This window comes from Homalodisca vitripennis, chromosome 3, assembly GCF_021130785.1.
Source record: "Homalodisca vitripennis isolate AUS2020 chromosome 3, UT_GWSS_2.1, whole genome shotgun sequence".
NCBI classification, from domain to species: domain Eukaryota; kingdom Metazoa; phylum Arthropoda; class Insecta; order Hemiptera; family Cicadellidae; genus Homalodisca; species Homalodisca vitripennis.
In genome coordinates, this window is record NC_060209.1 from 193,952,948 (window position 1) to 193,980,138 (window position 27,191).

The following is a 27,191-nucleotide window of genomic DNA, read 5'->3' on the forward strand; positions in this document are numbered from 1 at the left end:
AAATATTAATAATAGTTTGCTAAAAGAGTAATTTAAAAAATTGAAAATCCAGGCGGAATCCGGACCCCTTAGACCCCTCACTGGCTACGTCCTTGGTCTTGTGTTTCATAAAATCGGTGATATTTAGACTTCATGCAAGAAAATGCACCGCATTTCAATCACGTAACTACATATTTGAAATTAACTTTATTATATTGACAAAAATATTGATTTTTAATCAAACAACAAAATTTCAATACATTTTACTCCTCTATTATCTTCGTGAAGTTTTGTGATACTCATATTTTTTTAGTTTCCTTAGTTTAAGAACTAATAGTATAGGATATTTGATATTATACAAGTGCCTTATATATCCTCTCCAATTTCTACATGCTTGGATTATTTATCGCGGAACCACACTATTGCGGTCGAGATCTTATCATTGCTAGAGTGTGTTAATTTCCCCTCAATAAAGAAGTGTTTCTTTCTTTCAGATTCTCGCCTATTGAAACAGATTGAAGTAAAAATCAATGACAGGAATTTAATACAATAAAAAGTACAAATTACAACATTTTCAGCATTTAATTAAGCTCGTTTCCACTCTTTCTCCAAATGAAAATATTACCAATACAGCAACATATGTTTATAAAGTTCTTCAATTATTTTACCGTACAATTGGAATGAAGGAACAGAAAATCTATTTTATAGAACTAGAAGTACACAAAAGAATACTTTTCGTTACCTAAAGTAAACAAATTGTTTTTAGACAATCTTTTCAGTATGTAGGACCTAAATATTTTACAAGTTTAACCGGCTGAAATAAAGAACTGTGATAGATTGCAGTTGTTTTTATGTTGGTTGTATACGCAGCCTGACATTAGTTGGCTGAGCGTTAGTTTGTTTTAGTGACACGAGAGGGGTAAGAAAAGTAGAAGTGTTGTAACAGAAATCTTTGTTTACCATTGTACTGTTTATAAATTTTTATAATTTATAAATATAGTATAATATAAATATAATACAAAATAAAATATAAATCTATATAAATTGTTAGTTTTTGACACATTGGTAATAAATTACTGTTTCTTTAAGAGTAGTATTGTTAGTTGTAAGATGAGTACCTAGTATTGGGAGTTTGATATTTAATTTTGTTTTATTGTAGACGCTTTGGAGTTCATCACAAGTGTAGTTTAAGCGATGGACTGGACTCCCTTGGTTTACACTATTTGTAAACGTAACCAGGGTAAATTTACAAACAGTAATAATATGTTTTCAAATTATAAAATATTGGAAAGAAAAAATCATCTATTTAATCATTTATTCATATTTATTCATCTTGTTTAACTAAACTATATATTCAATATTAAGCACAAGAGGAATTACAGATGGTGAGAAAAGCCACCAGCTGATAAAACAAAGAAGACCAGCCACAATATGTGTCAATGTGTGTTTCCTCCCAGGCTTGGATACTGGACTGTTTTACATTGGCTTTCTTCTATCAGGTACCATTTCTAATCAATAATACAATTTCTGTGCGGATGTTGAGTTTAGCTCCAGTTTACCTTCCTTTTAGTGTGGCATCTTAAATCTGACATCACAGACTTTACTCCTGGAATATGGGAGTCATGTTCGTCTGAAGAGACAAATAAAACCGTTGACGAAGAACCTCAAAATGAACTCTTCACATTGTTTTGATATCAGAGACACCTAGATTACAAAATATAGTTGTAATCTAGATAAATGATCACTCTCATTGTCTCATCAGGTTCACAATTGAGTGCACTACGGTGGTTTAGACACGATCTAAGCGCGGTGGGGCAACCGAGTTTTCTACACATAACCTAGCTATGGTGTGAAGGGTTGGTTACATGTAATGTTGAGTTTAGCTCCAGTTCACCTTCCGCTCATATCAGTGAATATGATTCTACCCCATTGATTGGTGAGTAATAATATAACAGTGTCCGCTGATAACGCTTTTGCATCAAGGCCCGAGAATGTATTGTATTTGTATGCCGCGCTAAATTACAGGTATTATTGGACCGACTATATTTCCTAGTCACATAAAAAGTACCGTTTCTTCTACTCAAAGTAATGGCAGTTTCCAAATCAACATTTTACGCTGTAATGTGTGAATTCGCTGTAAACCCTGCAACTCTGAGTGTACTGCTGGTCCACCCGAACAAACCTTAGTCACATTTATTCTGAATCGTACTTGTTATAAAACGCACAATATTAATATTTGTAGGTCTTAGCAACCTCCCTTGGAAGTCAGAGATGTAATAAATTCTTATTTGTTATATTGCTAAGCAGTCACAATGTATAGTAGTTGTAGTAAATAAAAACACAGAAAAACAACCAAAGTATATATTTAAATCTCAGAAAGTGTAAGATAAATTTGTAAACGGGTAGTGCTCAGCTGTATATTTAGCCTATGGTGTATCATATCGGAAATATTTTATGTATGTAATTTAAAGGCCTTTAAAGAGCAGATTTATGGACTGCAATAATAATTGAAAATTTGTCACAAATTTTTCTATTTATCAGCTGATTTGTTTAATTTATTCATTATTCAAAACCAAAGTACGGTTTCGTTTAATAGTGACAGAAATGTTAATTCTATTTTCTAAATAAACTGTATCTTATTTAGCATAAAGCAAAGCAATTTTATAAAATTATTACTTATTGTTTCTCTGGTTGTTCTCTTATTCTCCGTTTAGCTCTGATCAAAGTTCTATATATATTTTATATACTACGTAATTTTAATTGGTACAATATTGTTATCTGCGCTTGTTTTAGTAAAAGAGCTTAAAGTGCTTGTAAAGGGGTTCTTTGAATTTTTCTATAAGTTGCTGACACAGCTGACGGCCTATTTTGGCCCTAGTCGTAAGGTGTTTGTTTTAATTTTATCAGGAAGTCTCTATGTAGATTGCAGATGCTGTAAACCTTTAATTTAATAAAGTATTTTTTCTTTTATTCTACGTAGTAGCTTTGGGAGTCCAAGACAACCTGTGTCGTTATGCATTAAAAAACTGTGTGTAGTAGTCAAAAATTAAGTTGTGATTAATTAACTTTTATAATATTTGAAATTTCATATTAAATTGAAAAATCTTAATTTTTAAACCTGCGGCCTATCGGTCTAAATACCGTATATACTTTGTGAACAAAGCTTCTTGTCGTTTCCTTCTGAGCGCTAGACAAATAAATGTACAACAAAATTTAAAAACACAAAAATATAGCGTACAGTAATTGTTTCGCTTTTATAACACGTTCAGTTAAATTAAAACATGAGTCCACCAACAGTGTGTTTAGGGAAATACGACTTATTTCTGGATTATCTACTACGAAGCACAGACCTACTGCTTTATTTTTACAATTTGTTGAATTATAAAATGGGATACAATATAAGATTTTGTATTGCCTATAGTTCTGACACCATATTTTGACAGTTGACTGCGCCTACATTCAAATGTGAAGCTCGTGTTTGACTAGGATGTATTGCAAGTTGCATAGTCAGACTGTCACGGCGCCATTTTGTAGCTGTGATAATCTTGGAAAACACACCATTACACTGTACGAGTATATCAAATTCTGTGAACAAAAGTCTGGCAGAATATTCTGGGAAATGGTCCCATTAAACTAGCAGTAACATTAATTCGCAATAAAAATGGTATTCCGAATTTTATTGTTTACCCACACACAGGTTCACCTTCATACTTTTTCAAGAAAAGTTGATAAGAAAATACAATATATCTCTGGACTACAAATATTACTATATATAATGAGAAATTGGTAACAGCCGATAAGTATTGGTTCTTTAAATCAGAAAACTTAACAAATCTTTAAAATGTGGCCTATCACAAAGTTTTACGACGAACAATTCAAAGAGTAAAATACGTTTGAATATTATTTTTCTTAATGTTAAAAAATCAATAGTGTTTTTGTACAGTGTACTCGAGATATAGTCAGTTCAGGTAGTTGTAAGTAGCTAACTATGGGTTACCATTATATCTTATAATAAGTGTACAAGCATTCTCATCAGGGCCGCAGCTGTCTTTAGCGGGCCCCGCCATGTTCCGCCCCCTGCCCCCTCACACCGCTTTCACCTCCTCCCACCCTACACCGTTATCCCATTGACATCTTATCATTCTGCTACTGATAGTAAGAATCAATATACGTTGCTAAAAATACGTGTGAAAAATCTTATTAATTGGGCCATTTTAAGCAATGTTTTAAATTACTTTAGTTAACTCTAAAAATGTATAATAATAAAATTAGTCTATTAGTTGTTCGATTGAAGTTATTTTTTAGATATTAATGATTGTAGAAAAATCTTTAAGAGACGTACTTTTTAATATTATTTTATCGTCAATTGAAGATAATTTGTCTTTTGTATGGGCATTCCCGTTATGATTCATCGAGCCAGACCGGACGCAAGTGATGAGGTATTTGTCGTTTGATCGCAGTAACTATTACTAGCTTTTCCGTTTGAATGCAAGATGTAAATAAACACGATCGAGGTCATAAAACTAAAGTAAGGTTATTATTTTAAAGTAATAGTCACAGTTTCTTCGAAATTGTAATGAACGATACTACAAATGTAGCCTATTAGTTATTAGATTGAGGTATCTCGTCTGTCGATACGGTCCCATCAAATAGATCTGTGGCGGGGCCCGGCCGGGCCCCTGAGAGCCCGGGCCCCGGTAAAATCTTTTCCGAAAAAACCGGTCTGAGTATGGGCTTGATAATCATCAAACTCCGGTTGTTAATATAGAAGTGAAGCTTAATGAAATCTCAAGTCTGTAGGTTAGTTCGGCAGACTGAAAATACAGAAATGACAATTTCCACCCTCTCAATAATAAATTTCGCTAACGCCCAGCCAATTATTCACGTTAATATATATATATATATATATATATATACCAATTATTAAATGCAGGCTAATAAATGTAAAAAATGAGTTTTATTTTTTTAGCAACATTTCAAGCCTACAGATCAGTTCGTTTTCCAGATACTGTGCGGACCGAAGAGAAAGTTTTCAGCCCTTCGAATAATAGGCTTCGCTAACGCTCAGCCAATTATTACTAATCTCGGAAACAGTCCTGAGCGTACCCACGTCCCTCGTGCGCATGCGTCGATATTCAGTCTCCTAATGGCGCCATTTCCTTTTCGACATTATCGCCGCTAGAAATGGCAGCACTTGTAGATATACTTGTTGGAAACCTAATCGGTTTCCTGAAATTATCTACTTAACGAATTATTGCTCTAATCAAACAATTCATAGTAGTAAATGTTCTCGTTTAGCAAATGAGTTGTGTTTAAAGACCCTAAAGTGTATTATTTAAAAACCTCTCTCGTAGTTTACATGTTATAGTACCTACCAGAATAGGCAAAACCCCAACATTCTAACGGTGCTTGTTCTTAACTTCTTTATCAATAAATACATTTTTATTTCGATATAGTTCTCTTTATTCTGATTTATTGATGTTCAAACCGTAAAAATATTAAAACCAGTTGTGGATGTCTGAACGCACTGGATGAAATACTGCTATCGTTATGGTACAAAAGGTATAACACAACGTTTCAAGGATTGCAATCTATCCTCTTCGTCAGGTGAGGAGGGGGATTTATCAATAAATAAAGAGAAGGGAAAGAAAGGGTTCAAACTTATCCAAAAGCTGCTTGGAGTCCAGTCCGAGCGTTATCACTGCACAGGATGCAAGTCCCGAGCACAAGTCACGAGAACGAGAATATTAATATGTATTAATATATGTGAATGTATTACGAATGTATTAATGCCACCCCTCCCTACATGACGAAGAGGATAGATTTCAATCCTCGAAACGTTGTGTTGTAACTTTTATAACCTATAACAATGGCATTTGTTGCCGAGTTTAAAGATAGTTTCAGCTACTGTCTAGGGATTCCGTCCTAGTTCGGATATCGGACACGTACATACAATAAGCAGTAACATAGATTTCAAAAATTTGTCTAAGCTAATTTTTATCTTAAAATGAAATGACGGCGATCGGTCGCAGATATGCTTAAGCAAATAAAAAAAATGTCAGCTCTTTTTGGCTTCATATATTCATCAAGCTTCTGTTGCATAATTTTCAATTGACTCAACAATTTAGGCTGAGTATGTGGTCTTACGGATTATATACCGAACTATATAGGAACTACAATTATAAATATAGTCGGTGTCCAGGATTGATTGAATATTTTTAATTATTTGATTTCGTCTCTATGATTAAAATTCACTTCTACGAAAAAAAAGTTACCAGAGTCGGTAGTCAATATTCTAGAATTGTAAATCTAAACTTAATATACACAACAAATCTATCTATGTGAATTATGAAATATAATGATGTATATTATTTTTCGTTAGAAATAAAAACAGTTTGAGGCGCAAATTTACTATAAAGAAAAGTATGTCTTTCCATTCCAAATATTTATGACATGTATTAATTTGTTCCACAGTTGTAAACCGAGTTTACTTGCATGTATTCCTGTTCTGTCAAGTTTACGCATATTTACTTATCCTCGAAATTACGATTTCGGGACCATCGTTTTTTCTGGAAGAGATGGATTTGATCCGGCAGCGAGATGTGTGGGATGCTCAGTTGGGCGGGAATGGTTGACAGTTAATACAGTCAGACTGCGGATCGATGTTGAATTACGATTTATTGTTGTTGTTCGAATTCTTCACTACTATTAATTCTGTTGCCAAGCGTGACTTGGTTTATCTAAGTGTATCTTAGTTTTAATCCAGTTAGATCAAGAACGCAGTCTCTAGGAGTCGAACGAGGCGACTCATCTCTTGTGAATTACATTACTGTATTCTCACCCCAATAAAACATTTGGGGGGGAGTCCAGTTAACTGATATTTTCCCGTAGTGGACAGAGAGTAAGGCTCCATTTTGTTCCTTAAAAAGTTCCTAACCCGTTTCTTTGTTAAGAGCGATCTTTCAGCAGTAAATGTCAGTAGTACTGAATTATTTAAATAATAATAATCGTTGACTAAAAGAGTAATTGAAAATTTGAGGGAGGTCCGGATCCCTTGGACCCCCTCGCTGGCTACGTCTTCGAGTTAGATTTGGTGGTGTAGTTTACCAAATATTTTAGCAGCCGTATCAATTCTCCAAGATTTTATTACAGATCTACCATCCTCTACTGTAAGGAGCCCACGTTTGGTGTAGCGAGGGGTACGTGGGGGAGCGGGGTAGATTCTAGTGAATTCCTGGAATTGACGATTCTAAAAATATGTCGTTATATTATTCCACACCCCTCAACATAGTTCCTGCCTACCCCAGTGTCACCTCATTGACCGCACTGTGATCATGTGCCTAATTGAACTTGAGAGTGTCACTTTAGTTGTTAACTGTACAGTTAACCTAATGCATCTGTCCTCATAATTAGGGAATTATCGAAATTTACTGATAATTATCGTATTTTTAACATGTGTAGAGCATACTTAAATGTATACTTATTATTTACTAAATTTCCTACTCTATGGTAACTATTAAATTAGTGAAGTATGGTATTTTAGTTTTTTTTACTATTACAAGGCGGCGTTTTTACTAATTTTGGTATTTATGTTTTTTAAACTTTAGAACACTATATCCATAGACTGTCTCTGTAGTACCCGGGTTTAGGTACACACCCTAGTTTACTGTAAACTGGATGTTATAGTCTCTATCTTCAAATTTATCGATACTAAGTAAATTCTAAAAAACTAATGACTTTGTTACGCAGACATTAAATTTTGCTTTAAAAATTTTTAATAATTAGTTGTTTCAACTGTAATTAAACTAATAAACTTCCGTCTATGACGTAGACACTTTTGTTGAAGAAGAATAACAATATGTTGTAGTAGTAAGCGTGTCTCTCCGCCACCAGTTGTGAACACGATCAGTATATTTACATTATATGTGTGTTGTTTCTCATGTTTATTTGCTGAGTGTTAGCGAAGCCTATCACTTCAAAAGCTGGAAAATTCCATTTCGTGTCTTTTTGTACGCACATATATCGGAAACGAACCGACCCATAGACTCGAACTTTGCAAGAAGCTTCATTCCTACATAAGCTACATTCCTACATAAGCGACATTCCTACATAAGCTACATTCCTACATAAGCGACATTGAATTCGATTATGGTGTATTATACACTTAGTGGGTTTTGGCTGAGCGTAAGCGAACATTTGTATATGTATATATCTTATGGATAACCATGATAACAACGAGGAAATCGCAGAATAGAAAAATTGTGTAAAATAAACTGAGTACAATCATATGACATTTAACATGTAGGATACAGATATATGGTTGAAATTTGTCATGTAGCTTCGGGGAAGCCTGTTACGGGACACGGCAATTAATTCAAGGTCACCGAGGTCATTAGGTTTATGTACCGAGCACACAATTATTTTTAAGTGCGAAATTAAACAAAACAGTAAATTTAAACTGTTACTTTTTAGACGTTATACAATGTGTCCACAAAGTCATGTCGCACATTTAATGGTTTATAGCTACTCTATCATTGATCCAGGTCTATGAGACATACGTAAATGAAAACAGCTGTTTAAAAGGTTTTGTATTCATTGGTTAAATTACCCATCGTTGTCATGTAGTAATGTTAGGTTAACGTTATAACGGAAACAGTCATCATGTCAACTTTGCAAAGAAACATTCAAAACATTTTTGTAAGAAGTCAAAATAATTTTGTATGGAAACGTGGTCGTGAGTTGAATGTTTCCAAGTCTACAGTTTGCAAAGGTTTTGAAAAATACATAAATTTAAGGTTACAAACCTGAACTATTGCGTGCTTTTAAGCCTAATGATAAATTAAGGAGGGATGACTCTGCTGTTGTTATTATGTATGAAAATTAACTGGATCAAAATATTATAAATGGCATTGCTTTTAGTGGTAGTGGGGCTACCAGGAAATGTGCATCGTCATAAAGTTTGTATATTGAACACTTAAAGCAACGAATCAGAGCTGCGGTTGAATCAGTTACCGCAGAAGTCCTGATCAAAGTGTGGGAAAAGATTCATGGTGCTCATGTCGAGCTCAGATACACTGACGTAAAAATGTTAAAGTACTATTTAATCTTACGTTAATATCATTCTTGTGCTGTATATACTTGTGTAAATACAGTTATTTAAAAGTGAGACATGACTTTGTGGACACACTGTATTTGAAGCCTTAAAATCAAATCTTGAAAAAAAAAAAACAAAATCGAGTAAACGTGAGCTAGCCATCATTACATCGAGATACAACATCGATAGAGAGCAATCATCGGTGAAAGGAATAAACGGTCGCTCCGCCCGAACGAGTAATTGAAACAATCGTACCTGCAGACAAACACAATTGCTGCAGCTGTTGTGTCTGGCTGGCCGTAGTTTACATTCAGCAAAGGCTATCTCTCGGACGCTCTTGTTTTTGTTTACCTCACGTGTTGAATGCTAACAGTCATTACAGTGGCTAAAATGAATCTACTGTACAATACTGCATAACCGGTTATAGCCAGTATTCAGCCACATAATATCGAACGAATCGATGGGTAAAACACCGAATCTATTCCGATGGTTTTGTGTCAATCGTTTGCCTTGTCAGCGTACAAAACATTCATCAAATTTTCGATTTTTTATAGGGTTAAGTATAAATGTTTATTAGGACTGAATTAAGAATAAATAACGAGGACTGAAAATATTTATATTGTTTTTCTCACCGTGTAACAAGTGAGAGTACTATAATATTTAATATTATTTAAATGATTGTATAATACAAAATATATGATTTATTAGAATCCGATGTTAAAAGTCGATTATAGAACTCCGCTCTCGCACGATGCGTACATCCTCTACACTGGAAATTGGATGTTGTAGATTCCAACCCACACCGTGTTGAGTCATATTCAGTCATCATTACTAAGTGAATTCTGACACAAACTAACTATTCTACTGACTGTTTTGTAAACAACAGACCAACATTTTGTTACAAAGTTCCAATAATTTGAAGATGTAGAAAGCATTGTGTCTAAAAATATAAAATATTGCAATTAAACTATGAATGATATTTATATGACGAAACTTTCTGGATATAGAGTCAGTTAGAAAAACGTATCATTACTAAGAGTTTGTTGACGTGAGTGTTCAGATAGTTAACTCTTACTCTGCGTTATCTCTGTCGTAAAGGAAAGAAGTAGTTGTAACCACGGTGTGCAGTATTGTAGGCCTCTACAAGGTATTTACGTATGTGCTAATGACGTATCATTACTACGAGTTTGTTGACGTGAGTGTTCAGATAGTTAACTCTTACTCTGCGTTATCTCTGTCGTAAAGGAAAGAAGTAGTTGTAACCACGGTGTGCAGTATTGTAGGCCTCTACAAGGTATTTACGTATGTGCTAATGACGTATCATTACTAAGAGTTTGTTGACGTGAGTGTTCAGATAGTTAACTCTTACTCTGCGTTATCTCTGTCGTAAAGGAAAGAAGTAGTTGTAACCACGGTGTGCAGTATTGTAGGCCTCTCTACAAGGTATTTACGTATGTGCTAATGACGTATCATTACTACGAGTTTGTTGACGTGAGTGTTCAGATAGTTAACTCTTACTCTGCGTTATCTCTGTCGTAAAGGAAAGAAGTAGTTGTAACCACGGTGTGCAGTATTGTAGGCCTCTCTACAAGGTATTTACGTATGTGCTAATGACGTATCATTACTACGAGTTTGTTGACGTGAGTGTTCAGATAGTTAACTCTTACTCTGCGTTATCTCTGTCGTAAAGGAAAGAAGTAGTTGTAACCACGGTGTGCAGTATTGTAGGCCTCTCTACAAGGTATTTACGTATGTGCTAATGACGTATCATTACTACGAGTTTGTTGACGTGAGTGTTCAGATAGTTAACTCTTACTCTGCGTTATCTCTGTCGTAAAGGAAAGAAGTAGTTGTAACCACGGTGTGCAGTATTGTAGGCCTCTCTACAAGGTATTTACGTATGTGCTAATGACGTATCATTACTACGAGTTTGTTGACGTGAGTGTTCAGATAGTTAACTCTTACTCTGCGTTATCTCTGTCGTAAAGGAAAGAAGTAGTTGTAACCACGGTGTGCAGTATTGTAGGCCTCTCTACAAGGTATTTACGTATGTGCTAATGACGTATCATTACTACGAGTTTGTTGACGTGAGTGTTCAGATAGTTAACTCTTACTCTGCGTTATCTCTGTCGTAAAGGAAAGAAGTAGTTGTAACCACGGTGTGCAGTATTGTAGGCCTCTCTACAAGGTATTTACGTATGTGCTAATGACGTATCATTACTACGAGTTTGTTGACGTGAGTGTTCAGATAGTTAACTCTTACTCTGCGTTATCTCTGTCGTAAAGGAAAGAAGTAGTTGTAACCACGGTGTGCAGTATTGTAGGCCTCTCTACAAGGTATTTACGTATGTGCTAATGACGTATCATTACTACGAGTTTGTTGACGTGAGTGTTCAGATAGTTAACTCTTACTCTGCGTTATCTCTGTCGTAAAGGAAAGAAGTAGTTGTAACCACGGTGTGCAGTATTGTAGGCCTCTCTACAAGGTATTTACGTATGTGCTAATGACGTATCATTACTACGAGTTTGTTGACGTGAGTGTTCAGATAGTTAACTCTTACTCTGCGTTATCTCTGTCGTAAAGGAAAGAAGTAGTTGTAACCACGGTGTGCAGTATTGTAGGCCTCTCTACAAGGTATTTACGTATGTGCTAATGACGTATCATTACTACGAGTTTGTTGACGTGAGTGTTCAGATAGTTAACTCTTACTCTGCGTTATCTCTGTCGTAAAGGAAAGAAGTAGTTGTAACCACGGTGTGCAGTATTGTAGGCCTCTCTACAAGGTATTTACGTATGTGCTAATGACGTATCATTACTACGAGTTTGTTGACGTGAGTGTTCAGATAGTTAACTCTTACTCTGCGTTATCTCTGTCGTAAAGGAAAGAAGTAGTTGTAACCACGTTGTGCAGTATTGTAGGCCTCTCTACAAGGTATTTACGTATGTGCTAATGACGTATCATTACTACGAGTTTGTTGACGTGAGTGTTCAGATAGTTAACTCTTACTCTGCGTTATCTCTGTCGTAAAGGAAAGAAGTAAAAGTGCAAAGCAACTATAGATTTGAAATTTGTGTGGAATTTCTCAGTGAAATATTAACTGTTAGTTTTAACACCCAATTTTTGCTATTTAATTGCGTAAATTGACTACAAAATATTATAAGAGTTTTTAGAAATTAAAAAAAAATTGGAACTAATAAAGTACTAATTTCACCGATATTTTACCTAATACACTTGATATTTGATTATCTCCTATTAGGCGAACTCTAGTTAGATATAGTGGCCATTTTTACTAATAAATATGATAAATTAATTTACAGTTTACAGTGTGTTCACAAAGTCATGTCACACTTTTAAATAACGTAATTTAAAAATTACTTTAAAAGTACGTAATTTTAAAATGTACCGCACAAGAATGAGATTAATGTAGGATTAAAGAGTACTTTAAACAGTGTTTGTCAGTGTATCTGAGCTCGACATGAGCACCATGAATCTCCTCCCATATTTTGTTCAGGACCTCTGCGGTAACTGACTCAATCGCAGCTCTGATTCGTTTTAAGTGCACAATATAGAACGTTAAGACGATGCAGATTTCTGGACAAGTGAAATGTAGCCTCATAATTTAAATCCATTCCGTTTATTAACTTTTGATCCAGTCCGTTTTCATACAGAATAGCAACTACAAAATCATACCTCTATGATTTCTCATCTGGCTTCAAAGTATGCAATAGATGAGATGTTTAACCATTACATTTAAGTCTTTTGTACAAAACTTTGTGAACTGTATACTTAGGACATTCAGCTCACGTCACTCTGCTCAGACTTTTTTGGACCTCTTACAAAACGGGTTTGGATGTTTTCGAAGTTTGATCTTATCCCACCAATAAATTCTGCGTATTTCAGAGGGATGTTCATGAAGCACTGGACGATACTTACGCTTTACGCTGCACTGTAATTACAGGATAAAACTTTATTAGACACAAAATATACACAAATTGTCTTTTTTACAAAATTGCCATTACGGCTGTTTTCGTGAAAACGTTAGCCACAGACGGGAACAGTAACTAAGCTAATTAAAAAAAACCTTTATAAAAACAGTTTTAACGTACATACGTTTCATAAACCTGTGATCAATAATAGGGTAGCTATAATCAATTAGAAGTGTGATATAACTTTGTAGAAATCGTGTAGATTAGTTTTTAAACCATGTTTCTTTAGAATTAATCTTGTTCTACTGTTTTTATGCAATTACACCAAGAGCGTAGCCAGGAAATAGTTAGGAGGGGGGTTCAAGAAAGCTAATATTTTCCCAAAGTGGACAGAAAGTAAGGCATAATTTTGTTCCTTGAAAAGTTCTTGACCCGTATCTGTGTTGAGAACGTTCTTTCAGCAGTGCATGTCAGTAATAGTGACTTATTAAAAAAATAATCGTTTACTAAAAAAGTAATTGAAACAATTAAAAATTGGGGGGGAGTCCGGACCCCTTGGATCCCTCTCGCTGGCTACGGCCATGAATTAAACACGTGCACTTTATATTACATTGGATTTGGGTTGATATTGGGTTATTAGTTAGAGTGATTGAAACTAGGGCCGTGCTCAGATCGGTTTTTAGGAAAATTTTAGCGGGGCCCGGGCTCTTAGGGGGCCAGGGGCCGGGCCCCGCCACACGTCTGAAGGGACAGTGTCGACGGACGAGATAGCTCAATCTAATTACTGTAGCGCTATTATAATAATATAGGTCATTACAATTTCCAAGAAACTGTGATTATTACTTTAAGAATAATAATTTAGCTTTTGATTTAACAGTCTCGATCGTGTTTATTTACAACATGCATTCAAGCAGAAAAGTCAATAATAGTTTCTGGGATCAGACAACAAATACCTCAACACTTGCGTCCGGTCTGACTCGATGAATCATAACTGGCATGTCGATAAAGAAGACAAATTGTCTTCAATTTAGGATAAAAATAAAATTAAAAGCTTTTAAGGTTTTTTCTCACACTCATTAATATCTAAAAATGATTTCAGTCTGGCAACTAATAGACTAAATATTATGCATTTTTAGAGCTTGTTTTATTAAACAAAATAAGATGTCAATGGATGACAAGGGGAGGGGGTGAAGCGGTGAATACCTTTCCAGGGCCCGTTGAAGTCGTGTACGGCTCTGATTGAAACTATTTGCTTTTCTAGTTAAAAAAACTACAAACTGATACGAGTATTAATTTAATTGTTTGATGCAGTACAGTTATAACATTACAAACAGATAGGACTTTTATACACATTACATACATACTTTATAGTTTAAACTTGTTCGTTCTAAATTATTTCAGTAGGCTACCCTATATACTCGTATGAGAGTGGGTTTTGCTAAAATAGTAAAGTAAAGGGGAGAAAATTAATGCTCCTAATGTAGGGAAGGAGTTTCAGGAAAAGTAGGTCCCTTAAATAGGTAATGCTTACTGACCTGAAGTGTCTATCTTATCAGAAATCGACTGTGAAGCAGCTTGCACAAGTAAAAGTGGTTATTACAAATGTCTAAAGCATAAAATTCGTTTTAAAGCATTTAGCAACTTTTCTTGATTTCGATGTGGTTGAATGTGGTGCAGTTTAATTAACTCTAGGCCTAAGCATTCATGACTATAATCTTGTGGCATTAATTTATACCAGTAAAACATTTCATTTCGTCATGTATGTTCGCTAGCACAATCTCTCTTGCCTGGAATCGGTTTTAAACTGTGTGTTGTTTTGTACTACACATATTCATCATGATAAAAAATTGTGAATGTTGATATATAATTATATTATAAAATACAAACATACCGTAATTAAGTTAGAATTAATATAATTTTCGAAATTGCGATACCTTTGTTTATGTTTACAAAAATAACCATTAGTTAATTTGTAAACTAGTATATAGCCTCTCGGTTGTCACCGTCGCATAGGGTTGTTGCAATATGAGGCTAATTCCGATATTTGTTATCGATATCAATATTAAGCTTGAATATCGATATACCGATATTATCGAATCAAAATATCGATATTCTTAATATCGACCGATATCGATAAATAAGGGAAGGGGAATGATTGAATTGGTGTATACAAACTTTGATTGTATCAGTGTGTGTAACTAGTTTAATCAAAGATACAACTTACGAGTTCATTTCCAAAATAATGTTTTAATACAAGTACAACTAAATACATAAAAAAAACCATTATTTAAAGATAAAAAAGAAATTCCTTAAATTATTCTATTTAACATTTTTTAACTAAGAACCATTTGAAGCACAATTATTAAAAAACAATTGTCAAAGTAAGAATAAAAATTACAATTTTACATTTCAATATAAATCTATAAGAATCTAAATTGCGTTTTAAGAACACAATTACATTTTAAAAAGTAACTATATTTTATATGCTTAACTGAACCAAGCATCATCTGGTTACGTTTTACTTAATTTGCAAAGTTAATTTCTTTGCTGGCGTTGCATTTAACAACTGAACAAAGCAAGTTCTTTGAGTGTTCCTTTTGTAAAACTAATAAAGCAAAAATAATAAATAATTACAACTTTTTATTCAATATTATATCAAAACCCCGATATTCGTATATTTCTTCCGATATTACGATAATATCGGATAATTTATATCGATATCAATATAGGAAATATCGAAACGATAATATCGATATATATTGATATCGATAATATCGCAACATCCCTATCGTCGCATCGATGGTAATAAGTTGTAGATTAAGGTGTGGTAAAAGTTGTTCTATTTAAAGGAATACATTATCTGAAGCCAAAATGCAGCATACGAATGGTAAATCCCAGCAAGTTTGTGAAGTACAACCTGATTAAGAACGTTATTTACATCGTCGATTTAAAAACTCATTATATTTTGACGTAGACAAGTTCAAAGTCCGGGTGAAAAACGCTTCGGGGAAAGGTTGGAAGCCAGGACTGGATTTGGGCGCTCCCCAAGATAGTGCGGTGAACGTCCGCCGCAGCGCCACCGTCGCCTCTCGCCACGCGCGCCAGCCGGCTGTCGCAGTCAACAGGTTGTCGTCCGTCGAAACACTGGAATCCGCGCTAATCCGTCGTCTGCTGCCGACTAACTTGTGAGTGCGCGCCGTGCAAGTGAAACTGTTCCGTTCGCCTTTCGATCTTCTCGTTCACAATGGCCTCTAGCGGTTATAAATGGTTCAGGATCTGAAAGGCCTCTCGGACCGTGACCACCGCGCGCTCGGCAGCGGATCTGTGTGGGATAGTTTACAGATGTTCAACATGGAAACGTTCTCCTACGACGTGACAGCCAACGACCTGGGCGACCTGTGGGGTGACTCGGATTTAGATCAGGTGAGTGGCAGTTCTGATGTTACCGGCGGATAAGCTCTGGTTGAGAGAGCCGTAGGGAGAAAGAAGGAAAGTTAGAGTTTGGTTCCTCACTAAAGGTTTATTATCCCTGAGATCGAGGATTAAACTCTTAATTTTAACCATTAGGTTTCAATAACAGTGACAGAAGACAATCTTCATTTTCGTTGTAGGCACTACTTAAGGACATAAGTAAATCGCATGTATGCGATTTCGTTTATGTACAATTAACTTCATAAAATACCCATGAAACTTTCTCATTTGAAATATGTTATCATTGAACTCTTTCACTGAAAAATAAACTAGTACTCTTGTACATGAGTTTAATAATTAGACCGTCTTGGTATACGAGTAAATATCTGAATTTCCGCCGTGACTGAAGAAACCTCTTCTACAGTATCTCATCAACGGTTAGATAGCCAGGACTTTCTAGCGATACCTTATCTTATGCAAGCTAAGTGTACACAATTGTTGCTTTCTAAATATTTCCTGCTGTATAAAAAAAGTCTTACCAAGGAAAAAACTACAAACAAGATTAAATTATGGGTTTTGCTAACTTACAAGGAAATTTGTTAGTTGTAATTAAGCCTAGGGTGGCTAAAACCTCCATCAAAGTAAGCTTGCATATCAGTGAACCAAAGTACACATGGATTTATAGTTCAGTAATTATACTGGCTGTCCAATTATAGTCAGTAGACACTAATTAATTTGTGTAGTGGTTTTGTACTAATTAAAACTTAACGACGACACAAAAAAGGTTTGTTCGTTAAATTATTAAGAATAGTCAGACACGTTCCCCATTCAGATTAGTTTTAGAGTGCAATCTGTTTTACGTTTTCCTCAGTTTGGCTTTGAAATGTAAATTCTCCAAAACCTCAGGAGTTTTTTTCTATTTTTACCCAATCAATTTGGTGTTTTGTTTGAGTTTCACATACTTAATTTTCTTAGTCTCAGATAATCTCTATTTTGGTACGTAAGTTACTCAGAAAACAGTCTTAAAATGCCCGAGGCCCCTTTCTAGGTTTTTTCCATAGATGCATTTGGTTTCACAGACGGGTTTGAATATACTTTATATAAGTCACTAAAATTGTACATTTTCTGAAAGCTCCATATCTGAAGACAGTTGCCCTAAATATGGCCTGGGAACTTTCACTTCCGGGGATCTTCTAATCCCTCGAGGACGTACAACCCTTGTAAACTTGTCATTTCAAGAACAATGGTCTCAACCATGGGTTGGTGGATTCCCTAAACTCGATCTTGGCCTTTGGCTCAATACAAGCCAAAGCCCAAAATCAATCCTTGCTTTGCAATTTCAAAATCAAGCATCTTCTTGCTCTTTGGCCTTCTTAATCGCCTTTTCTGTTATCTAAGGCACCCAAATATCCCACACTATTTGACTTCCAATTTACTCATCTCGTGGCCCATTAACCTTTTGATGTCAAAGCTCTCTGGATCCTATAAAATTCACTAAAAGCAAAGATGTATGTTATTTATGCTCGCTGGGTCTTATCTCTACGATTGTAATTTTCTGGCTTTGAAATGTACATTCTCCAAAACCCTCAGAATCTTGTTTCTGTGTTCACCAAATCAATTTTGTTATGTATGAGTTTCACATACTTGATTTTCTTAATCTCTGATACGTACTCAGGAATCACTCTTAAAGATGACCTGACCTGAAGAAACCATAATTTCTAACTATAATTTATCCTTATAAATTCGTCTAAAATCAATGCTTCGTTTAAGATCAAATTGGTACTTTTACAACATTAAAATTTATTTTCTCATTCATTGTAATTGGTTTAAAACTTTTCTTTGGGAAGTATGAAGTTTTCAGTTTTTATATGTCTATGGTCATATTGCAAGTATTTTGAGTTGAACCCAAAGGGTTTTGGGCTCACGTCAGTGAGTAAATTAATAGAGAGCTTAATCGGGCAGTATAGCCTGTTACTATTAAACTTACTGTTGAGATATACACTCTTCTTGGTTTTTACCTCAATCGGTAAGCTAGCAAGGTTGGTTCTTCTATCGACAAATGAATGAAAGCCCTTCACAAGAGAACACCCTTTCACTAGCGCGGGGGAGTCGTAATTATCCGACATTAAACTGCCCTCATATGTCCCCCTCCCCCTCCCACTCACCCTCCCCTCAATATTTGCCGCAACAGTGATCCACCGGCTTCATTGTCACCTCGAAAATACCCCATCTTTTGTCATTTTACCACAAGAGATTATTTATAAATTGATCCGGTACTCAAGGCTTTCAAGATGTCTGCAACTTTCCAAATATGTGATGACTACGAATGTATTTAGTTTCAATTTACTGTCTTTATCTCTATTGGTACGTGACTCATTCATCAAAGATGTAGTATCAAATGTTGTTGTGGTTTGTTTTCATCCAAGATATCAGTGGCAAAACAACATTTAAGTAGTTTTTAAACTGTACTTAAACTCTCTTCAATTGTTTTAAAACCTTCTCTAGCTGTAAATTTAAAAGCCGAAGTGAACGAGCACACTACCAATAAACTCTGAACACTACGATTAAAAAGTGCAAGAGAGTCAAACCTGCACTTGATCATCGAGTCACTATAAAAGTTGACTCAGTTGTCAGTGCGTGTTCGTTGCTTTTGCGAGACTCATGAATAACGAGAGCTGATGGTGTCCTGAGAGTTTTTACTAAGTAATGCAGTTGAAGAGTAACCTTATTTACCTGTGGAAAGCAGATCAGCCAATAGTGGAAATGTGATTAGAACTGGATAAAGAAATGGATTTGGATTCCGCCCAATTCTCAGTTCGGTTATACTTCGGACGGTTGGCAAGCCTTACTGGTATTCCCGCGACGGCGCTTGGCAGAATTCCGCGTCATCTGGCTAACTGTACAAGTCCGGTGTTCCGGGTTGGAAGTTGAAGGTCGCCATTTTAATAGACAAAATCCAATCAATACCTTTCTTTTATATATATATATATATATATATATATATATATATATATATATATATATATATATATATATATGTCAATGTCCACACCTTTGGTCTTCAGTCACCGAATGTCCAGTTAATACTCTCTTTTTAAAGAGTAGTTCACACCAGACTAGTAAGAATATACTCATTCTGCTCATAATTATTCAACTCATAAGTACCTTGAGATGTTCCAATAGTAGTGGAAGACATTCTGGTGGATCTGACCAAACATCTTTGGACTGGTGACAACAGTAGACATTCCTGAATGCTGAGATGGACCTGCTTATTCCTTATGACACATTATAAAGGGCATTTTGGAATTAAAGGTAGATACTTTTAGAATAGGTTAGTTGATTGTAAATAAAGCTATGTCCAACTCTATTTCTGCAGTGTAAGATCGTTTTTTTACAAAGACGTGGATAGTGTCCAAAATTTACATATTATAATTGTATGTTTAGAAATAGCGGCAATGTAAATATTTCAAATGGGGTCTGTATTCGTAATTGTTCCTCGAAATCATGTATAAACACAACAAATGGTCACAACTCTTTAAGAAGGGTCTTGAAAAAATTTCCCTTATTCGTAGATAAGGTATAAGGTATTGGGAGGGGGAGGGTTCTTAGGTGGTTTGTTGAGAGCCATCCTTTAACATTTTTTGTCATTTTTATTGAAGAGCTTTTAAATGCAATATGATGCACTCAAAATGCAAAATATGACTGACTTGGTCTAAAAAAAAGAAAAACATAAGTGTAGCGCTCTAAAAATTAAGAAGAAAGCAGACGAAACTATTTAAATCATTGGTCGAAATTTTAAGTTAATAATTTGCTCTCGTGTTGTTATTGATAATACGAATATACTACATTCTTACTCGAAATTATGCATAATTAGCTTGTTAAATACTTACATATTGGAATCAGAACTTGCAAAAATGTTGCTAGAAGTTTTAATAGCTGTTGGTCGAAAAAAAGTATTCCTTTGCAGATGAAACCGAGTGCCCCATTACCAAACATTACTCATTTTGATGCTCCAAAAAGATTTACCTACCAGCTTAGCCTTAAGTATAGTTTACGTTAAAGACCGGAGGATAGATTAGAAAGGTGTTGGAACCGTACATTGAAAGGAAAATGTTCAACCCGATATTCGAGTCTTGACGTAGACTATAACTTCGGCTGTAACGGGAATAACCTAAACTATAATGGCGGTCTGCTTCCACTCTAGGTCATTCAAGAGTAAATCCCATCTCAATCGGAGAAAGAATTTGCTCGACTCGAGGAGCAATCAGATGCGAATGTGAACACTAAAAGTGATTGAAGTTGATCTTTAGCTGTTGACCTAATGTAAACAGTCTTGGATCTTACACAGTCTTAAGTGATTTGGAGGTTGAGATGTAGAACAATACACAGTGACACAGTGTACAGTGCTGATTATCTTGTTATCTAACTCAGAATATCTCGGTAAACCTAATTTAAACAGTTGAGGTTGAGATGTAGAACAATACACAGTGTACAGTGCTGATTATCTTGTTATCTAACTCAGAATATCTCGGTAAACCTAATTTAAACAGTTGAGGTTGAGATGTAGAACAATACACAGTGTACAGTGCTGATTATATTGTTATCTAACGCAGAATATTTTGGTAGACCTAATGTAAACAGTTATTGCATCTTACACAATCTTAAGTGATTTAGAGGTTGGGATCTAGAACAATACACAGTGTACAGTGCTGATTATATTGTTATCTAACGCAGAATATCTCGGTAAGGCGGCTGCGCTGTTATCTCTTATGGTTTTGGTCAATTGTGTACAATTTTCAATATCTCTCTCACACGTTGATTTCTTCGATTTGATTTCCACTTCCTGTTGTTTTTGTTGTGATATTAGGGCATTTGACATAATTGTCTGCAATAACAACCAATTAAAATTGTTCTTTCTCGAACTAATACATCTGGTTTGGGACTTTCCAAGTACTCACTTTTCATTTGTGATCTGATGCTGGAAGGTGGTAGATTTTCTCAGGTAGGTTGTAAAAATGTTTTCCATATAGAGGTTTTTATCTCAATTTGACAAAACTGTTTTTTATGAGCTCTAAATTCCATTGCGTTACACTCTCTACGAATTTAGTCGTAGTTTTTTAATCGTTTCAAACCAGCTTTGAGGTCGGAGTCGAATCTCTTTATTACTGACCACCTAAGATGTAATATTCTGGAGCCCTATAATAAATTTAAAAATTTAGATGTGAATAATTAATTCAGATATTATTTTACTCTTAAACCGAGTCAGTGCAAAGTTTCAATCATGCAAAGTAGGTTTTGCGTGAGCTGAAATAATATTCAAAAACTACATTTGTAATATTTCACATCTAGGATGAAATCCGTAGGAATAACAAAATGCCTATTGTTTATACCAATGCCAAACTCTAAGTCCCTATCAATTCAGAAGTTTATGCATTATGAAGGACAAACATAGAAACTTCCATGTTTAGTTAGAAAAATTAGTTAGAAATAATATAGCAATAATGTATTCTAAACTGTCAGAACAGACTGTAACAGCAAGTACATTCTGACACACATGGAACAATAACTGTCTGCTTATCTAACATTACTGTACAATTTTCCTCGTTTACATTAAGTACTCAAACTGATGTTTAAAACTACGTACATATTTCGAATAGTTTATTTTTTTTAGACAGATCGATGTGTTGGTTAGATTTGAACTAAATGTGCGTTTTTATTATTAGAGTAATATTTCATGAGTTAGGGCTCGGCAAATTTTAGTTTATATTTAAACAGATATACGGATTGAGTTCAATAAAAGTTAAGGAGTAATAGCAGTCAAGTATAGAATATTAGAAATACAGTAGAGACAATTTAGTGCAATGTAGACTCTCTGAAGACGACGCGGGGCAGGAGTTTCTTGTTATGTTATATTGAGTCAATAATAGACGTTATCAGTTGTGATGCCGTTGTCCTCTTATGAACTGCTGCCAACTGTGCGGCATAAAATATTCGTCAGTTTCACTAACAGGCCGGCTAGACTGGGTATAGTCTCAACATCCATCGCGTTTATACCCGTGCATACAAATACGCAGACGGGGTTACACAAATAAATATTGTACGTCTAGTAATAAACTAAGATCTTTTCAAACTGTGTTATGTATTTGCTCAGCAGTTTCACAACTACTTTCCTCAATCTAATGTTTGATGACATTCAAACTTCGCGCGCATTATTTACTACCAACATAACAGAGCATTTTACCCTGTTCGAAGATTAAGTAGAATACCAACCTAACAAGTTGTCTTTTTTAATGGTTTATCTTGATTCCCCATTAGACTACGCCAAGGTTTAATGGCGGGGAACACACTCAAGCTACAATTGTAACTGGCGATGACATGATTGATTCTGCCCACCACAATCTTTCCCTTCCCCCGCAAATGCTTGCATATAACGGGTTTTGTCTTAGCAAGGTAAAACTACCTATCATTCGTCCACCCACATCTTACACAAGTGGACGATTCGACCGATTGAACTATCTATCGAATGCAATTTTCCACCTAACTCTCAATATGCACTAGGTATGAGATGCTTGTTATGTAATATTGTCAATAATATACGTAATCAATATTCTCTAGCTGAGGAATTTCATTATCTGATGCACTCGTGAAACCAAGACATGCTCGGCGTTTTTGTATTTACCACTTTCCACGTGCGAGGTGAAGTGTCCATTTGACTTCAGCAGAGGCAGGTCGACCTACTAAACACCCCAGGACTTCTCACGTGGGAATTTCTCGTTTAAAGTGCCAAATGTGATGAATATGAACGCTTAGATTGACTGGCCTGAGATCTCGCAGACAAAAAATGTCTCATCTCCAAAGTACTCGTCTGCAATAATTCCCTGGAAAGTTTCACCCCGCAACTAATGAACTTGAGAGAACAATTCCACGGCTGATAAGATAGCCAACTCTGTCTGTGATGTTTCTATAGTTCCTGCACATACTCGTTGATGTAACTTGAAGTCCAGTTCCCCTCCCTTTCTCCCCATATCCCTCCCTCCCTCCCTCTCTCTCTCTCTATCCCTCCCTCCCCTCCCCCCTCTCTCCATATCTCTCTCTCTATAATAATATATATATATATATATATTATATAAATAATATATAATCTGCACTATTATTGGAATAGATTGGTTTGTTTCACACCGTGTACATTAGCTTGTCATCTATTGCTATTTAACACTGTAAGCACCAAGCGTCTGTGTTGCTGTACATCAAGTGTAAACATAGGCCCACGTGGAGCTGAGAGTGTGAATCAATACTGTTACTGCCATGTCTGAGTTAACAGTTATTGATGTTGTTACACTATATTAGCGATTAGTTATTGATTTTTACTGGTCATCACGGCAGTATACTGTTATTGGAATTGTTCTTGCTTGTTGCTGGATTATTATTGCCATTGGTATATAAAAAATATTGAATATGAATACTTTCTGAGACCGTAAACCATATCAATGGTCCTTATAAATTATAATGTATGCAAAAATACAATTTATGTGTAAATAATAATTGGAATTTGTATTATCCTATCATAAAAGCTCTTACAATAAAAGAATTCTTTAAGATAATTAGTAATGAAATAGTGAATATTAAAATTCGTAGTAAAACTATAATTTATTCACTCCATTAAGTTGTTCTTGCCATTTTATGTAAAAATATGTTTTGTCATTTTCTTCACTCAATAGCAAAAAATTTATAAAAATAATCAAATGAATCTATAATGTTTAAAAATATAAAGCAACTGATTGTTCTAGAATAGGCTTATTGATGTGGTTTGTACGTCCAGACGTTAATATTTCAATTTACTAACTAAGATTTAAGTATATATTTCATTTTATTTCCGTGTAAGAAAAAAGAAAGTTGATTTTTTTGACCAACATTGTTGTAACGTTTTTCAAATAACATATACATGAACGTCAATCACAAAAAACAAACTTGACGAGAAATCGAAACCGAAAACATTGCATCGGCAAAGTTTTCTTCATAACAAGTCATCTACTTTCAGGTAATGATTGGTTACTTTTTTGTAAGATAATACAATGGCTCTTTGTTATCTAAAACACGTTAAAAATAATGTATCTTTGTAAAATATCTTTGTGCTGTTGGCAATACAGTAGTTACTGAAAACAAATGGTACGTGAGATCATTGCAACATGTTTATTTTGTGATATACGAAATATCTCTTAGTACTCTTCTGTGATAAAAGGAACTTTCTTTCTATGGTTAGATTTTCAATTTCATTTTGTACATTTCGGATTCGAAGAATCCATTTTCAAGTGCTGTAAATTAGGTTAAGGTTAAGGTAAAATTATTTCGCTCAATTATTTCTTTACTTCGTTTAATTACGTTAAACTACAGTGCTTGAAGGTGGATTCTTCGAATCCAAAATGTACACAGTGGGGAAATAAAAACTACAAAAGTTTTAAAAGGTGTATTCTGTTAAATTATAATAAACACTTTTCAAGGCTACATTACTGAATCTTGAAATTTACTGGGAATTTGTTCATTTCATTTAGATTTCCCCTAAAATGATTTTACCCACTTTTAATGAATTGGCGAGTATGATATTAATAAACAAAATTATCTCTTTGTTCTGAAAGTAAGCAATACCTCAGGCTAATCTGTTTGCATTACCGAGAAGTTAAAGTAAATATAGCTGTAACCCAACCCTGCCGAGCTTTTCTTTCCAAGAATACAATCTGTTATAGTGTTGCGATATATTGATCTATTAATATAACTGATTAAAACCGTGACCACTATTTATCGCATCTTTGATGTTCATGTTCTTTAACGCTGGAAACGTCTATTAACAATTCCAAAGTGTGCACTGAATTTTGAAGGCTCTGCAGGATCCCTTTGTAAATTTCATTAAAACATCTTCTAAGTAGGTAGTGTATGTATAGAGTGTTATACAGTATATCATTTTTCTTGTTAAGGATCGGAGAATAAATGCACATCATTTTGAAGCTAAAATAAAATATATCTAATTTTTACATCCTCGTATTGTATTTATTATTTGACATGGCAAACAATACATTACATACAAGTATGTTCTTTTTCAAGTAAATATGTTTTTTCTACCCGTTTGTGAAGTTAGCTGATTTAGAACAGTGTATATGTAAGTTTTTTTACTTCAAAATCAAGCAAAAAACAAAAAAGATGCAATAATTCTACTTTAGGCTCAACCAAGTCAGTAATGTTAGATTCCACTTGAATGTCGCAAACAAAACTTGATCTACCCATTCTGTAGTATTATAACCAACAGTGTATAATCAAACTTTGCTCAATTTGAGTAAAATACTTCCGAACAAAGAACAAAAAAAGATTATTTGTTTAAAAACAATCTCAGCTGCTCAGAGACTAACAACAATCTCCGCTGCTCAGAGACTAACAACAATCTCCGCTGCTCAGAGACTAACAACAATCTCCGCTACTCAGAGACTAACAACAATCTCCGCTGCTCAGAGACTAACAACAATCTCCGCTACTCAGAGACTAACAACAATCTCCGCTGCTCAGAGACTAACAACAATCTCCGCTGCTCAGAGACTAACAACAATCTCCGCTTATCAGAGACTTAACAACAACCTTCGCTGCTCAGAGACTAACAACAATCTCCGCTGCTCAGAGACTAACAAAATCACATCTGGGAAATACACACAGATTGTCAACTAGAAACAGGAGAAAGAACATCAAAGCCTCTTAAACATTAAAAACAGTTCATATGCTTTCGATTGATGTATAATTTAAAGGTATTTGACTGATACTTCTTCTATTGGTAAAATATTAATCGACAGATCAGAGTAGTTCTTGGGTTTGCACGGCTGATATATTCTTACCGAATGGACCTTAACCTTTAGCGTTTTATTTAACAATTTACATGCAAAATACCACATTTACAGTTACAGACGTCTATAAGGCAGTTAATATCTTGCATCTGTCCTATAAAATATTCTCAATGCAACACAATCTCTTTGGACATAAAACAGGTTTGCCGTTTTGACGTAGGAAGTAGTTTCCGCAATATTCCAGTTTTATCGATGAATTATGCAACTTTTTAATTTGTTTAATGGAAGGTAGAGTCCGTGTTGGTTGGCTGCGAGAGTTGGCGCTCACTTCTACAGAACGACAAGCAATAATTGTGTACAATGTTAATGTTGAACGCTTGTATCGTAATTGTCAACAGATACGATATCACGACCGCACTTGAGACAGCGACTGTGATGGCGCGCCATGGTACGCCGCGGGGCGTGTATTCTCTCTCGAGCATGAATGCCGTGTTGAGACTAGTTGGTTGGCTGCGAGAGTTGGCGCTCACTTCTACAGAACGACAAGCAATAATTGTGTACAATGTTAATGTTGAACGCTTGTATCGTAATTGTCAACAGATACGATATCACGACCGCACTTGAGACAGCGACTGTGATGGCGCGCCATGGTACGCCGCGGGGCGTGTATTCTCTCTCCCGATCACACGAGCATGAATGCCGTGTTGAGACTTGATAGTTGGCTGCGAGAGTTGGCGCTCACTTCTACAGAACGACAAGCAATAATTGTGTACAATGTTAATGTTGAACGCTTGTATCGTAATTGTCAACAGATACGATATCACGACCGCACTTGAGACAGCGACTGTGATGGCGCGCCATGGTACGCCGCGGGGCGTGTATTCTCTCTCGAGCATGAATGCCGTGTTGAGACTAGTTGGTTGGCTGCGAGAGTTGGCGCTCACTTCTACAGAACGAC

General features: G+C 35.2%; 1 protein-coding gene across 2 annotated transcripts in view; it reads left to right on the forward strand.

Annotated features, from left to right (window-relative positions):
- Nucleotides 1-16,093: 16,093 nt before the first annotated feature.
- The window catches only part of LOC124357958 (cyclic AMP response element-binding protein A-like), a 191,802-nt gene continuing 180,704 nt past the window's right edge, over nt 16,094-27,191 (forward strand). For both annotated transcript variants that reach the window (XM_046810126.1, XM_046810125.1), the window contains exon 1: nt 16,094-16,424. In XM_046810126.1, coding sequence (XP_046666082.1) covers nt 16,266-16,424 — 159 coding nt within the window. In that variant the 5' untranslated portion in view covers nt 16,094-16,265. The remainder of the gene's footprint in view (nt 16,425-27,191) is intronic.